The sequence below is a fragment of the Scyliorhinus canicula genome, chromosome 6 (assembly GCF_902713615.1).
Source record: "Scyliorhinus canicula chromosome 6, sScyCan1.1, whole genome shotgun sequence".
NCBI lineage: Eukaryota > Metazoa > Chordata > Chondrichthyes > Carcharhiniformes > Scyliorhinidae > Scyliorhinus > Scyliorhinus canicula.
Genome location: NC_052151.1, coordinates 73523844 through 73539442, shown reverse-complemented (window position 1 = coordinate 73539442; position 15599 = coordinate 73523844). Strand labels below are relative to the sequence as shown.

Below are 15599 nucleotides of genomic sequence, written 5' to 3'. Positions count from 1 at the left end.
GCACCTCTTGAGGGTCCTGGGACAATCAGGGAGAGGGAGTTGTAAGAGTCCGCGTCAGGGCCCAGGACTTCGTTTTCCACGGCATAGCCGAGGATGGCTAGTCTGGTAGTGCGGAAAACGCATTTCTCCTTATTGTAGGTGAGATTGAGTTTCTGGGCGGTTTGGAGAAATTGGTGGAGGTTGGCGTCGTGGTCCTGCTGGTCATGGCTGCAGATGGTGACATTGTCCAAGTATGGAAACGTGGCCAGCAGCCCGTACTGGTCCACCATTCGGTCCATTGTTCGTTGGAACACCGAGACCCCATTCGTGACGCTAAAGGGGACCCGGAGGAAATGGAAGAGGTGGCCATCTGCCTCGAACGCCGTGTAGTGGCGGTCGTCCGGGCGGATTGGGAGCTGGTGGTGTGTAGACTTCAGATCCACCGTGGAGAATATGCGGTACTGGGCGATCTGGTTGACCATGTCTGCAATTCTGGGGAGGGGGTATGCATCGAGGTGCGTGAACCGGTTAATGGTTTGGCTATAATCAACCAGCATCCGTAACTTTTTCCCGGTATTGACGACCACCAGCTGAGCTCTCCAGGGGCTGTTACTGGTCTCTAAGACTCCCTCACGTAGCAGCCGAGCCGCTGGACTTCGGCTCTGATGAATACTCTGTCCTGCAGGCTATACAGCCTGCTACGAGTGGCTACTGGTTTACAGTTAGCCGTTAGGTTAGCGAAGAGTGGAGGGGGGTCGATTTTTAGAGTCGCTAAGCTGCATATAGTTAGTGGAGGTAAGGGTCCGCCGAAGCTGAGTGTAAGGCTCTTGAGGTTGCATTGGAAATCGAGCCCGAGGCGAGGGAGGCAGTTTGCCTTGCAGGGAAGATAGGAAGCGAACAGCGTCTTACCAGGTCAGGATGTACGAAGCTTTCGGTGCTCCTGGAGTCGAAGAGGCACAGTGTCTTGTATCCGTTGATTTGAACGGACATCATCGAGTTCTGGAGGTGCTTCGGACGCGACTGATCCAACGTGACTGCGTTGAGTTGCGGGTAGTCGGCGGCTCGATCAGCAGTGCTGGAGTGGCCCCGTGATGACTGTCCGTGGAGGTCGTAGTCGTCGAGGTGAACATCGGGCGATGGCCAAGAAGACGGCCCCCATGAGTCGCACATGTCGGGCGGAGTCGGCAGACATGCTGCAACGTTGCGGGTCCTGCGAGTTGGGGGAGCGATTGTTCTGGACTGCGGAGGAGTTGGAGGGTTTCGATTTTGCCAGGCATACTCTGGCATAATGTCCTTTTCGACCGCAGCTGCTGCAGGTCACGTTGCAGGCCGGGCAGTGCTTCCGTGGGTGTTGGGGCTGGCCACAAAAATGGCACGCTGGCGCTCCATAGTGAGTGGGTGGCCACGCGGTGCAGGCCTGGGGCAGTTGCCGGTCGGGGGTCCACGATTGGGTCGCTTGGTCCGTGGGGAATGAGTTTAGACTTCGGAACGCGACCTCGATAGTAATTGCTAGCTCTACTGTGTCCTCCAAGTTCTGGGCCCCTTTCTCGAGTAGTCGCTGGCGCACATAGTTAGACCGGAGCCCCGCAACGTAGACATCACGGACAGCGAGTTCCATATGCTGGGAGGCCGTTACAGCCTGAAAGTTGCAGGCCCGAGCAAGGGCTTTTAAATCACCCAGGATGTCCTCTAGCGACACTGCGGGGCGCTGGCGGCAGGTAGTGAAAATGTGCCGCGTGTAGACCTCGTTTACAGGCTGCACGTACAATTGGTCGAGCATAGCAAGGGCCTCCGTATAGGAGTCGGTACAATTGAGTTGCGTAGAGATGCGATGGCTCACCCTTGTGTGCAGTAGGCTGAGTTTCTGCTCTTCTGTAGTCTCGGAGGTGGTCGATGCAGCCAGGTAGGCCTTGAAACATCGAAGCGAGTGTAGGAAGATTTCCTTCACCTCTGCAGCCTGCGAGTCGAGTTCTAGTCGATGAGGTTTGAGGGCTGATTCCATAGTAGTTTTCTTCAAGTTTTCTAAGACTATTAAATTGATGTGACCATCCATTCACTCGGAACACGGTTGGAAGTAAACTGTGGTTTTAATAGTCTTATAACTGAGCCTGCCTGCGACCAGAAGAACTGAGGGCAGGCTTACAAGGCTGCAGCACTTTATACTTCCGGTAGTGGGAGGGGCCAAGGGTGGAATCCTGTATAAGCTCCTCATCTCCCCCTATGGGCAGAGCCGCGCAACGGCTCACAGACAGAGCCCACAAGGACACAATACCATACAATACAATACAGTGTGAATTACATTCACCACACACCTTCAACCTATGTCCCCTCGTAATTGACCCCTCTACCCTGGGGAAAAGTCTCTAACTATCCACTCTGTCTATGCCCCTCATAATTTTGTAGACCCCTATCAGGTCGCCCCTCAACCTCCTTCCTTCCAGTGAGAACAAACCAAGTTTATTCAAACTCTCCTCGTAGCTAATGCCCTCCATACCAGGCAACATCCTGGCAAATCTCTTCTGCACCCTCTCTAAATCCTCCACATCCTTCTGGTAGTGTGACAACCAGAATTGAACGCTATACTCCAAGTGTGGCCTAATTAAGATCTATACAGCTGCAACATGACTTGCCAATTTTTATACTCAATGCCCCAGCCAATGAAGGCAAGCATGCCGTATGCCTTCTTGACTACCTTCTCCACCTGTGTTGCTCCTTTCAGTGACCTGTGGACCTGTACACCTAGATCTCGCTGACTGTCAATGCTCTTTAGGGTTCTACCATTCACTATATTCCCTACCTATATCAGACCTTCCAAAATGCATTATCTCACATTTGTCCGTATTAAACTCCATCTGCCATCTCTCCGCCCAAGTCTCCAAACGATCTAAATCCTGCTGTATCCTTTGACAGTCCTCATCGCTATCCGTAATTGCACCAACCTTTGTGTTGTCCGTGAACTTACTAATCAGACCAGTTCTTCAGTAAAGCCTTTGACTTTACTGGACTTCAGTAAAGCTTTTACTGGACTTCAGTAAAGCTTTTGACAAGGTCTCTCATGGCAGACTGGTACAAAAGGTGAAGTTACACGGGATCAGAGGTGAGCTGGCAAGATGGACACAGAACTGGCTTGGTCATAGACGGCAGAGAGTAGCAATAGAAGGGTGCTTTTCTAATTGGAGGGCTGTGACTAGTGGTGTTCCGCAGGGATCCGTGCTGGACCTTTGCTGTTTGTAGTGTATATAAATGATTTGGAGGAAAATGTAACTGGTGTGGTTAGTAAGTTTGAAGATGGCACAAAGGTTGGTGGAGTTGCGGATAGTGATGAGGTTTGTCAGAGTATGCAGCAGGTTACAGTTAGAAACTTGGGCAAGGAAATGGCACATGGAGTTTATCGCGGACAAATGTGAGGTAAAACATTTTGGAATGTCTAATACAGGTGGGAAATCTACAGTAAATGGTAGATTCCTTCGGAGTATTGACAAGCAGAGAGATCTGGGCATACAGGTCCACAGATCACTGAAAGTGGCAACACAGGTGGAAATGGTAGTCAAGAAGGCTCGTCTTCATCGGCTGGGGCATTGAGTATAAAAATTGGTAAGTCATGCTGCAGCTGTACAGAACCTTGATTAGGCCTCACTTCGAATATTGCGTACAATTCTGGTCCCCAGACTACCAGAAGGATGTTGAGGCCTAGAAGCGAGTTCAGAAGAGATTTACCAGGATGTTACCTGGTCTGGAGAAGTTGGACAAACTCATTGTTTTCACTAGAACGACAGAGATTGAAGGATGACCTGATTGAAGTTTACAAAATTCTGAGTAGCATTGACAGAGTGGATAGTCAGAAGCCTTTTCCCAGGGTGAAAATTATTGGGGACATAGGTTTAAGGCGCGATGGGCAAAGTTTAGAGGAGATGTGCAAGGGAAGTTTTTTTTTTACACAGGGTGGTAAGTGCCTGTAACACTCTGCTGAGGGAGGTGGTGGAAGCAGGTATGAATGCAGCGTTTAGGAGGCATCTTGGCAAATACAATGGGAATGGAAGGGTATGGACCCCAGAAGTGCAGAAGGGTAATTCAGACGGGCATCATAATCTGCACAGGCCTGGAGGGCTGAAAGGCCTGTTTCTGTGCTGCATTGTTCTTTGTACTAACTCAACTGCGATACAAGAAATAACTCCTAAATCAAGTGTTTGCAAAAGGAACAAATCACTCAATGAAAATATCAGAAGAATACCTTGTTACGTCATTGCTCAATTATCTTTGTTTTCAGAGAGACATAATTAATGTAATATAGGGCAATTAGCCTTTAATGCTTAGTAGTCTATCACTTTTAAAACTGTTCCTTTTTAACTCTAATTTAAAACTGATAGATGTATTTTGTTTACTGAAATCTGTAAATCCAAAAATTATTCCTATGAGAAGTTGAATTGCAGTCCATTAAATGGTAAAATCTGTTTTACTGATCTTGCAGCCTGACTCATGGCATGTTAAATGTTGCCATGTGAGCATTTATAAGTTTTTCCATACTTGCATCATGGCAGTAACCAGTATGGACCCACTCTAGGATAAATTGGCAACAAAAACACTGCATTTATATAGAATCTTTAATGTGGCAAAGCATCTCGAGCTGCTTCATAGGGTTGTTTAAGAATTGACACAGCTGAAAAAGGAGACATAGGGTAGGTGATTAAAAGTGTAGTCAAGAATTTAGGTTTTAGAAAAGATCTTAAAATTGGAGAGCAAAGTGGAGAAGTTTATAGCCTTTACATCTGAATGCATAACCAGCAATAATGTAATGAAGACTGCCATGTGTGTGCAAGAAAATTGGAGGGACACAGTTCTGGGGTTTATAGGAATAGAGGAGGTTGGAGAAGGGGGTGAGACCATGGAGAGATTTGAACATTGAGGGCTAGAACACATTGGTTAGGCAACAGCTAGAGTATTGTATGTAATTCTGGAACCTGGGAGGGATGTGGGGTTGGGGGGGGGGGGGGGGGGGGGGGTTTGGGGGGGGGGGGGGGGGGTTGGGGGGGGGGGGAAGAAAGAAAGATATATGATTGAGATGTACAAAATTATATGGGGCATAGGTAGAATAGATAGGAAGAAGCTTTTCTTATAGGTGGAGGAATCAATGACCAGGGGGCATAGATTTATGGTAAGGACTAGGAGGCTTCGAGGGGGTGAATGTAAGGGGGATTTTTTTACCCAGAAGGCAGAGTCCCTCATAACATTTAAGAAGCATTTAGATACGCACTTGCGATCCCTCATGACATTTAAGAAGTATTTAGATGTGCACTTGCGATCCCATGGCATACAAGGGCCAAGTGCTGGGAAGTGGGATTAGAATAGTTTGGTGGTTGTTGTTGATTGACACAGGCGTGATAGATTGAAGGCCATTTCTGTGCTGTGGAATTCAGTGACTCTGAGAAGTTCAAGATTGACTCCGTCCACCAATGGCTCAATGTCAGTCATGGACAAAAGGCACTTTTGCAGCTCACATATAGGGAAGATGGGATATTGACGAGAAAAGCATTGGAGTGATGATTCTGGTGGTTCTTTAAAAAAAAACATATGGACGGGCATTGAGCCCAAGAAAGTTGCAGAGGTGGAAGTAGATAGGCTTGGGGATTGGGGAAGGGAATGGGTAGGAGAGGTTCAGGTAAGGACTTCAGGAAAATGAGCATTGGTTTGGGAGTTGAATAAATGTTCAAGAACCTTGGAGAGTAAAAGGAGGTTGGAGATGGGATGGCAGTTTACAAGGAGCATGGATTAATGGAGAGTAAAAGGAGGTTGGAGATGGAGTGGTGGTTTGCAAGGACTGGGTTAAGAGTGTTTTTTATGAAGAGGAAAGGAGTGATGAATTTGCAAGGGAAACTGTACCCAAGTAGAAGAAAACTTTTACAATATCACTCGTATGAAACTATGATTGGCCAATGTTTAGAGTGGAATAGGGTTGGGAAATTGCAATCTTATGAATGAGATGACCTTGCAATGGGTATATAACGAGATGGATAAAGATTGAGCAGGTTGGGGCTGTACTGATTGGAGCTTAAAGAATGAGAAATGATTTTATTGAAACACCAGGGGTGAAATTCTCCGACCCCCCGCAGGGTCGGAGAATCGCCCGGGGCCGGCGTAAATCCCGCCCCCACCGTGGCCGGAATTCTCCACCACCCAGGAATTGGTGGGGGTGGGAATCGCGCCGTGCCGATCGGCGGGCCCCCTGTGCCAATCGGCGTGCCCCCCGCGCCGATTCTCCGGCCCGCAATGGGCCGAAGTCCCGCAGCTGAGAGGCCAATCCCGCCGACATGGTTTCAACCACATCTGGTGGTGGCGGTATTGGCGGCGCGAGCAGGCCCCCGGGGTCCTGGGGGGGGGGGGGGCGCAGGGCGATTGCCCACCGATCGACGGGCGGACCAGTGCCGTGGGGGCACTTTTTCTTCTGCCGCCTCCACGGCCTGCACCATGGCGGAGGCAGAAGAGAACCCCCCCCTACCGCGCATGCGCCAGTGGTAACGTCAGGCCTTTCAGGCCAGCCCTGATGCCGGGGGGGGGGGGTCAAAGGCCGTTGGCAGCAGTTTTGGCGCCAATCGGCATTGCGTCAACCACTCCGGCGCGGGCCTAGCCCCCAAAGGTGCGGAGAATTCCGCACCTTTGGGGAGGCCCGACGCTGGAGTGGTTGGCGCTACGCCGGGACCCCCCCGTCCTGCCGGGTAGGAGAGAATCCCGGCCTAGATTCTGAAGGAGTTGGATTCTGAGAGGGCATTTCCCCTCATGGGGAATCTAGAACTGGGGGTTACAATTTAGCAACAAGGAGTCTCCTATTTTAAGACTAAAATGAAGACAAATGGATGGAGTTAGAGGCTCAAGGTGGCAGTTTGTGATGGACCTGAGGGCAATGGCTTTGGTCTCCCCAATACTTTATTGGAGAAGATGTCTGCTCATCCAATACTTGATGTCTGATGAGCAGTATGATATATCTGAGACAGTGAAGGTGAGGTGGAACTGCAAAGCCTGTGTTCAGCTGGAAACAGTGTTTTTGGATATTGTGGTGAGGGGTAACATGTGGATGAGAAATAAGTGGGTACCAGAGATGGAACCTTGCAGGATTCCAAAGGCAATGATTCAGGAGCAGGAAGCTAAAGTGTTAAAGCTGATTCTGTGGCCATGACAAGACGGTTGGGAATGGAACCAGGCGGGTACAGTCCCACGGAGCTGCACCAGAGTGAGCAAGAGGTATTGGAGGACGATGGTATGATCAGCAAAATCAAAGGGTGCAGCCAGGTCAAAGGATAAACATTATCGTTATCACAGTTGCATCAGATAATATTTGTGACTTTGATTACGTTTGTTGCAGTGCATCGATATGTTGCCCCACCTAAGAAACTGCACTTTCTGGGTGGCTGAGAAATTTGTACCTCTTTCAAATTTTTGTTCCAGTTCTTTCATGCATTAGTTCGAGATCCAGGTATACTGCAAAAGCAGTGGCTCCTCTGTTTATCTCACCTATGTGTCTTACAAGGATGTAACTTTGTGAAGTTGAAAATAGTGGCATCACCCTTCACTTTGAATACAATCATCGAAGGTTATGAAGCCGATCAGTTGCATCAGAGAAGCTATCTGAATAATTATTCAATTTCAAAGCTATCTTAATATTATAAATTGCAAATTTATGTCAAAGCAGTGTATAAAATCATTCCCTATTGTTCCATTTCAGTAACTCGATATCAAGAAATCACTAATTCATAAAAGCAAATATTTTAAGATGCTATTGTACTGAGTGCAGTAATGTGCCAAAATATTAAATTCATAAATAGAATTATGCACACTCAAAGGGAAGAATGCACATACTGATGCACGTTTTCACTTTTCTATGTTGTTTATCCTGGTTGGCTAATCGGCAGAATGAAGCCAAACTCTCTCTCCCCCTGTTCACATGCTCCCCACCCCGAAATCCAGGTGATTTCTTGCATGGCTTAAATTCCAACATTTGTGTCTCCGGGTTTGGGAAATTTGTATACTGTAATGGGGACTTTGAGTTGCCTTTAGCTTACAAACTTGTGACTTGTTTCTTGCTCTGTATATCCTTGTCTCTTTCTTTTTGCTTTTCTCTCCATTTTCTGTTGTGAATGGTGTTGGTAATGCATCTTAGATGCATTTGCAGCTTCGCCAACTGAAGAATCAACAACATCTGAAGGGGCAGGAGCAACAGCAGCCCCTGCAACAGCAGCGCTTGATGCATGTGCTGGAACTGGTGGGTGTCGTATCACTAGTTTACTTGCAGTTGTCACTGAACTAAAATTTATAGTCATTCATTGTTTGTATGGAAACTCTCTTAAAATCTGAGTATTTGTAAGTCACATTTATTTTAGGATAAAATGTGATATATATTTTGCTTTGTGTGTAAAGGTGAAGAAAAAGCTATTTAGTATTAAAAATCTCCTTGCCAAGGGAAGTTTTTCTCCAACCTTAATACAGAGCAAAATATCAGTGTCTGTTATCAGCAGTTCCTCTTGTGTTCCTTTTATCCCATAAATTTGTCACACCATTTTACCTTATTTCATATTGCTCTGAAACATATTACTGATTTGGGTACTCAAGTTACTACTGTTTTCAGGACTGCTATCTTGATTTATTTGCCCTTCCAATTCACAACATCTCCTCCCCACTGCGATGAATTTACTCTTTGCAAGCAACTTCCTGTCATGCATCCTTTACCAGCTAACTGAGAGTGTAGCACAGTCTGAGTGACAAACCACAACAGTCTACTTAGCCAAAACTGTATCTAATGAAAGCGTATCATTTGACTTTGATGTGTTCAGTATTCCCAAATTTTATGAGCAAAATTTATGTACAATGCATATTGGGAGGTCGTTTTGAATTTTCCAGGACTCCTGAAACGGAGGTGAGAGCTGTTGATTCCGACAGGTCAGTGCTTTTTAGAGCACTCCTTATGAGCAAAGAGAGGTGGGACTAGTCTAAACCCTTCCCTCAAGGAAGCCTACAGCTGCTGAACACGGCTTCTCACCACTGCCGTAATGTGGCAACCCCTCCAATCCCCAATCTTGGATCTCCTGCTGAGCTTTGACCTCTCCTTCCCCACCATGCCATGATCAGACCAGATTTCCAGCTTCCCTATCTTTGCCTGCTTATCTGCATCCCCACCCTCTACTTTCCCCCAAGCAAACCCCAATCTCTCTGTAGCTGAGATCAATTATCCTTCACCCCTTGAGGCAGTTTCCTGTGATTGGCTTGCCTGCAAATTAATTTGGCTGTGTTCTGAGCAGGAAACTGATAAAGAAAATTATACAGCAGTCCTGTTGGCCTGAATCTCTGCACTTCTGGGCATTGTGGATTTCCCCCTCTCACATTACTGCTCTTCCTCAATCTTTCCTGTCTCGAAGTAAATATTGGGCTTCGGTGAATAGAAATTGCAATGGAGAAAGGCTGGTTGGAAGGGTAACCAAAAGTTTGGCCTGTGGCTCAATCGGTTGCATTTGTCCCTGAACCAAAGATTTGAGAGTTAAATCCTGCTTAGATTTGATCACAGGATCACTGATCCAAGAACCAGGGTTCGACCCCAACCTCTGGTCACTGTCCGTGTGGAGTTTGCACATTCTCCCAGTTTCTGCATGGGCCTCACCCCCACAACCCAAAAATATATGCAGGGTATGTGAATTGGCCAAGCTAAATTGCCCATTAATGGGGGAAAAAAACTGTATTTTAAAAATTTGAGCACCGGAATCTACGCTGACACTGCTGTGTAGTACTGACTATTCCTTTTGAGTGCTGTCGTTTGGACGAGACATTAAAACTAAGGCCTTGTTTGCATACTCAGGTAGCTGTAAAAGTTGCTGAAGTACTCTTCAAAATGAACAGGGAAGTTGTCCCCAGGCGTCTGGCCAATGTTTATCCCTCAATTACATAACCAATGTCACATTGCACATTTTGGCTGCTGCATTTCCTACATTACAAAAGTGACTACGTTTAAGTACCCTCAACGTTAACCACTTTGGGATGCATGTGGTTGTGAAATGTGCAATATAAATGGAAGCCCTGGAATTTATCAAGGCAACAGCTTGGAGAAGAATACAATTGGCAGAAGTGCCTCTTATCAGTGGTGAAGTGAAGGGACAAGGTTGGAGAAGAGGTGAGGCAGGAGCAAATTTGAGGAATTGGAGACAAAGCAGTTTGAGTCAGTGGATGAGCAGGGCAATGCTGTGCAAGATCAACACAGCAGAGTTTTGGACAAGTTCAAGTTCCTGGGGGATGAGAGGATAGCAAAGGAACAGCTTGGAAGAATCAAATTTGGAGATTAAGGTATTTTGGTTGCATGGGACAGGGGTAAATGGAAAGACGAGCAATGTTTGAGTTATAAGTAATCAGTCTTGTAATCAAAAGCATAACCATAATTTTCAGCTACTGGTTAATTGTTTCTAGCCTCTAAAATTCATGATTGGCTAAGGAAAATTTAGCAGATGCTCATTTGTCCGTCTTGTGCTATTTTGGGCAGGTCTTTAAATATGAGCCCTTAGCTTATGCCCAAAATGGCTGAGAGGCTGTTTGAAGATTGAATGAAGGTATTACTTAAACTTTAGGATATTGTGTAATTTTAATGTGCAAATGTACGGAGCCTTTGTCATGCATGCTTACTACAGTTGTACTGGGTATTGAGCGACCTAATCGATGGTGCTCAAAAAGACAACACCGTCACTCTTTCTGGTCAGCTTTTTGATATATATGTATGTATGTATGTATGTGTGTATTTCGAGACCAGCAGGTGCATTCTCCTAGCCCCACAAAAATCCCTGCTCAGCTGCTGCCCTCACTGTTTCTTGCAGCACACTGAAAGTGAGTCGTTCCTTACTAGCCTGTTATCCCCAGAAACCAGTTTTAGCTTAGAACATGGCTATATTATTATGCCAGCACTGTCCTGCTCACTGATCACCCTTGTCCTTGTTTGCCGAAACTGGCTCCTTGTCCACAGTGCTTTAAATATCTTCCAGATCTTGTGTCTACGCCAGCCGGCTTTCTGCCATGTAAGTCAGTGATGGCAGTGGAGCACCCATTATTGCATCTTTCTGGTTTAATTGAGAGGACCAAATCTGAAAGCTTCCCAACCGGGGACTGCACTGGGCCTTTTTAACTTTGTGGCAATTCTAGGCTAAAGTTGAAAATTGGTCATCTCCTTCCCAAACCCACTGCCTCCATTTGAGGTGTAAACCTCAGCTCAAAGTCAAAGGCCTACTCTAATTCAGCAAAATATTCTTTATTCCATTGTCGCTAAGACCGTGTTCATCACATTGTTGAGCACAAAAGCACCTCTTAAGCACCATGATGTTAGCAGCATTCTTTCAAACATGCAAAACTTAATTTAACTCCACAATACTAGAAATTAATTTTTAATTGCAACAATCAATAGTTTTGAGCCTTTTGTTTTTCTCATAACTAAACTCATACAAAATGATCTATTGGTATGAGTCCTGATTTGGTGTCATGGTCACAATGGCCTAATTGGTTGAGAAGAATGTGTAAAATGTTATTTGCTTTTAGTGTAAACTAATCCTTCTATAAATTCAACTTTTTGAACTTGTTACAAAAATATATGATTAGGGTTAATGAAATGTCATAACTGTTATATGGAGAAATAAACCGCTCTGCTGCTGTGTAGATGTTAACCCCAGTTTCTTAATTGTAAACCCTTAACTTTCCATCCTCTGACCCTCTTTCTTCCCACCTCTGTCCATTTTCAAAGACCCTTTTGCACCATCTGAAGGTAGTGCAGAGGCTGCTGCTGAACTGGACCTTTTTGCTATGAAGTCTGCTGAGGCCAGCGTTCCTGCAACTACCCCCACTACCAGTGCAACTGCCAGCACAACTACCAGTGCCATTACCAGCACAACTACTAGTGTGACTACGACTGAGACTGTTACTGTTACTGCTACTGCGACTGCTACTACTACCACTACCACTATTACTGCGACTGCTACCACTCCTGCTACTGCTCCTACCACTACAGCTGCTGATACTACTGTCACCACCACTGCACCTGTTCTTGATATTTTCGGTGGTAATTTTATTCTTTATCTTGGCATTTTTGATCTAAGGCGGTGTTAATTCAACAAAGTAAACGTTAATGCCTAGTAACTCATTGCAAAAGTATTTAAAAGTTCTTGGAGAAAGTTTGCATAATTGCCTGTCAGAGGTTAGCTTGTGTTAATAGATTTGTTGATGCTTTTTTAAAAACATATATATATAAACTAACTGCTGCGTAGATTTCATGTGGGTCAGGAGAATTAATGTATCTTATCTTTATTCTTAGATTTATTTGATTCTGTTCCTGAACCAAATGCATCTACAACTCCCAAACCAGAAGCAGGTCCTAGTGTAGACCTGTTTGCATCAGGTATAAAACAGGAAAATGTCCATTTCCTGCCTGAAATCCTCAGACACCCAAGAAAACGTCAAAACATTTTGCATAATCTTTTGGAGTCCATTTTAATTTTCAAAATGTGTATAAAACAATATTTTGGAAAAGGGACTGATTTGTCTTTTAATTATTGATGTTTATTTGCTTTCACTTTCCAAAGATACTTTTTCAACCCCTTCTCGTGGGGCTTCCCCTTTGCCTGACAGTAGTCTTACTGCCGATCTGTTATCCGGTGAGTCCTTTTCTTTCTGAAACACTAAGATTGGCCACTATGAAAGCTAAATTGGATTGTGACACTATGAACAAAGCAGTTTTTTAAAAAGTCTTGTGTTTGTAGCTCTTTAGTTAGTCACCAAATTTCACCTCTGAGATTGATGGCTTTTACATCCAATGCTAAAGGCCCAAAATGGGTAAAAGGAATCCTTAACCAGTTCATAGGCAGGATGGATCCACAGTACAAAGGTGTTATAACCTGAACTAAATTGGCAACTGTGTTGACAAATGCTGGAAGGTGGTGTATGAGGCAAAGATGTGAGGATAGTTTTTCCCAAAGAGTTCTATATGCAATTGTGTTGATGTGGGAGGGTATGATATTCGCACTGTGTATCTAAAATAGAAATGTATCAATTCCCTAATCTCCTATACTTGACAAAATTCACTTTTGTGCAGCAAACCCGTTTTGCCACTAGTTGTCTTTAGCTTTTTGGTTCTTAAAATCAAGAATCTAAATAATTGTGGATGCACTTGACTTCAAATTTATTAACTTAATAATAGAAAATGCGGAAAGAAACTGAAAACAAAAAGAGGTTAATATTTTAGCCTTTCTCTGTACTGGAACAGAAGTCTGCATCTGAGTGAGGCAAAAAGAGTGAGTCGTAGATGGTGCAAAGTGTTGCCTCCTGTAACATAAATTAATGGGTTTCATCTCGAGTTTAAAAAAAAAAACTTTTTTTGAAATGTTGGCAAGAGGTGAAATCTCATCAGTGATTATATAAAGATGAGATAATTAAAAGACACAAAGAAAGCAAGGGTATATAAAGAGGTATTACAAACAAGAAACTGGGGAAAATTACAAAGGCTAAAACTGAAAATCCACTAATCATGAAATTTAAAAAATGCTTGCTTTACACCGATGGTCTGCCAGCACCAAAAAGAAAGTGATCTGTTTTTCTGACCTCTCAACCACCCTTAGGCACCCACCACCACACTCCTTCCTCCACCACCCCCCAAAAAAAAACCCACAATGAACTGTCCTTAACAAAGTATTTACAGAAAACTGTAGTCTGGGTTGCTCCTGCTTCTCCCAGCCGTCAGTGAGCAAAAGATGCACCCCATCTAGGAAAACTAGTGCATGAAGTTGTTGCGGTCAATGTTTGGACCAAAGGGCTAAGGTAAAAGCTGAGATACTATTTCTGTAGCTTGCATTGAACTTGACTGGAACACTGGAGGAAGCCAAAGACTGAGGTCAGAGTGATGTGGGAAGGTGAATTTATGTAGTCATGGAAAGATGAGGATTGCACTTCGAGCCAGACTGTAAGTTTCTGGAAAATTGTTCAGCTGTCTTGTTTTTCCATGTGCACTGCAGATTACAATATAAGCAGCAAATGCATTATGTTTGTCTGGATGAAATGTATGCAAATGACTTGACTGTTTGGGGCCTTGGGCTGTATTTTAGAGTGTGGTGAATGAGCAGATGTTGCGTCTGCTACATTTGCATTAGACAGTGACAAGAACTGCAATTGGAAGTTAGGAAAGTGGATTAATGAACAGGGGTAGCAGAGAGGGAAGAAATGCTGGGTGTTGGGAATTGTTTTTGGAGAAAAACTATCTGGCGAATGTCAGGATTAATTAAGTAGGAGGCAAAACAGGTAAGTGAGTCTGCTCTTTCTCACTGTGAGAGAAGGGGAAGGTAATGAAAATTAGATTAACATGCAAAACATCAGCAAAAAAGAAAACACATTTACGAGGTTTCCATGCAGAAAATGAAGTAATCAGAGAATCTAGAAGAAGGGGAATGGAAATCATAGTAGAATAAGATCGAGACAGTCCAGTGTCTCTGGAAATGCCATTTCCAGAGTAGAAAAACAAACCCATGGGGCGTCTAGTGCAGATCATGTTTATGAAGAGTTGGATACAAAAAGAATTATTGAGTAAGATATGGTACTAATGGAGTTGCAGCATTCAGCATGCTAAAAAGGACAAGCAACAACAAATTGTATTTAGTGTTTTTACTATGGCCAATCATCTCTGACATTCTCAAACAAAATTTGACACAGAGCCATATAGTGAGTTATTAAGAAAGAAGTCAAAAGTTTGGTCATAGAAGTAAGTTCAAAGAGCATTTTGTAGGAGCCAAAAAGGCAAAGGACTTCTAGAGCACAGGCAATAAATTATTTGCTGCTAGCGATGGAACATTTAAAATCTGGGATGTATATGAGGCGAGTGTTGGAGGAGCCCAGAGATCTCACAAGATTAGAAGAAATGAAAGAGGGCAAGGCCACTGAAGGATTTGAAAATGAGGATGAGAATTTAAAAATCAAGATGATAACGGCCAAGGATTTGAAAATGAGGATGAGAATTTAAAAATCAAGATGGTAATGGCCCTGGAACCGATGTAGGTCACAGGGCACTGAGGTGATGTTGCAAAACGACTTGTGTGGATCAGGATATGGGCAACAAATCTTTGGGGAGCTCAAGATGAAAAATGCGTGACTGGCTATGAAGAATTGGAATTATCAAGTCTAGAGGTAATTTTAGCAGTGGCAGAGTTAGATGATATTGAAGTGAGAATGGGTAGTCTTGCAGTGGATATGTCATCAAAAGCTAATCTTCGGGGCCAATAAAACACCAAGGTGGCCAAAGCAAAGGATAGAGTCTGTGGCAAGTGAGTTAGGTCTTCCCGATGCTTTGTTGAAGGAGATTTCTGTTCTTCCAGGTCTTAATGTTTTACGAGGAGCATTGCAAATCTGAGACCATGGAGGTTTTAATCTTAATTTTCCCCAAATCTTAACATTTTTATTTTGCTACAGAATTTGTTTTTTCATTTTTGGTATGCCTTTCCCATGTCATTTTTCTGCTACTTTCACGGCTTTTTATAATCAACTAAATTTCCCTCTTTCAGCTTCTCAAAAACCTGTTGGAGCATTCAACAGGAATTGTGTATGACGCTCATGGATTTTGAATTACCTTCAGT

The 15599-nt window shown here is 44.3% G+C and overlaps 1 protein-coding gene across 28 annotated transcripts in view; it reads left to right on the top strand.

Annotated features, from left to right (window-relative positions):
• Positions 1–15599, top strand: part of snap91a (synaptosome associated protein 91a) — a 329189-nt gene that overhangs the window by 246172 nt on the left and 67418 nt on the right. For 17 of the 28 annotated variants that reach the window (XM_038799504.1, XM_038799506.1, XM_038799491.1 and 14 more), the window contains 4 exons: positions 8129–8230; positions 11732–12046; positions 12299–12382; positions 12567–12638. The exons of 2 other annotated variants lie outside the window; for them this stretch is intronic. In XM_038799504.1, the coding sequence (XP_038655432.1) occupies positions 8129–8230; positions 11732–12046; positions 12299–12382; positions 12567–12638 (573 nt within the window). The remainder of the gene's footprint in view (positions 1–8128; positions 8231–11731; positions 12047–12298; positions 12383–12566; positions 12639–15599) is intronic. 9 more of the 28 variants (XM_038799493.1, XM_038799514.1, XM_038799494.1 and 6 more) reach the window with 8 other exon arrangements.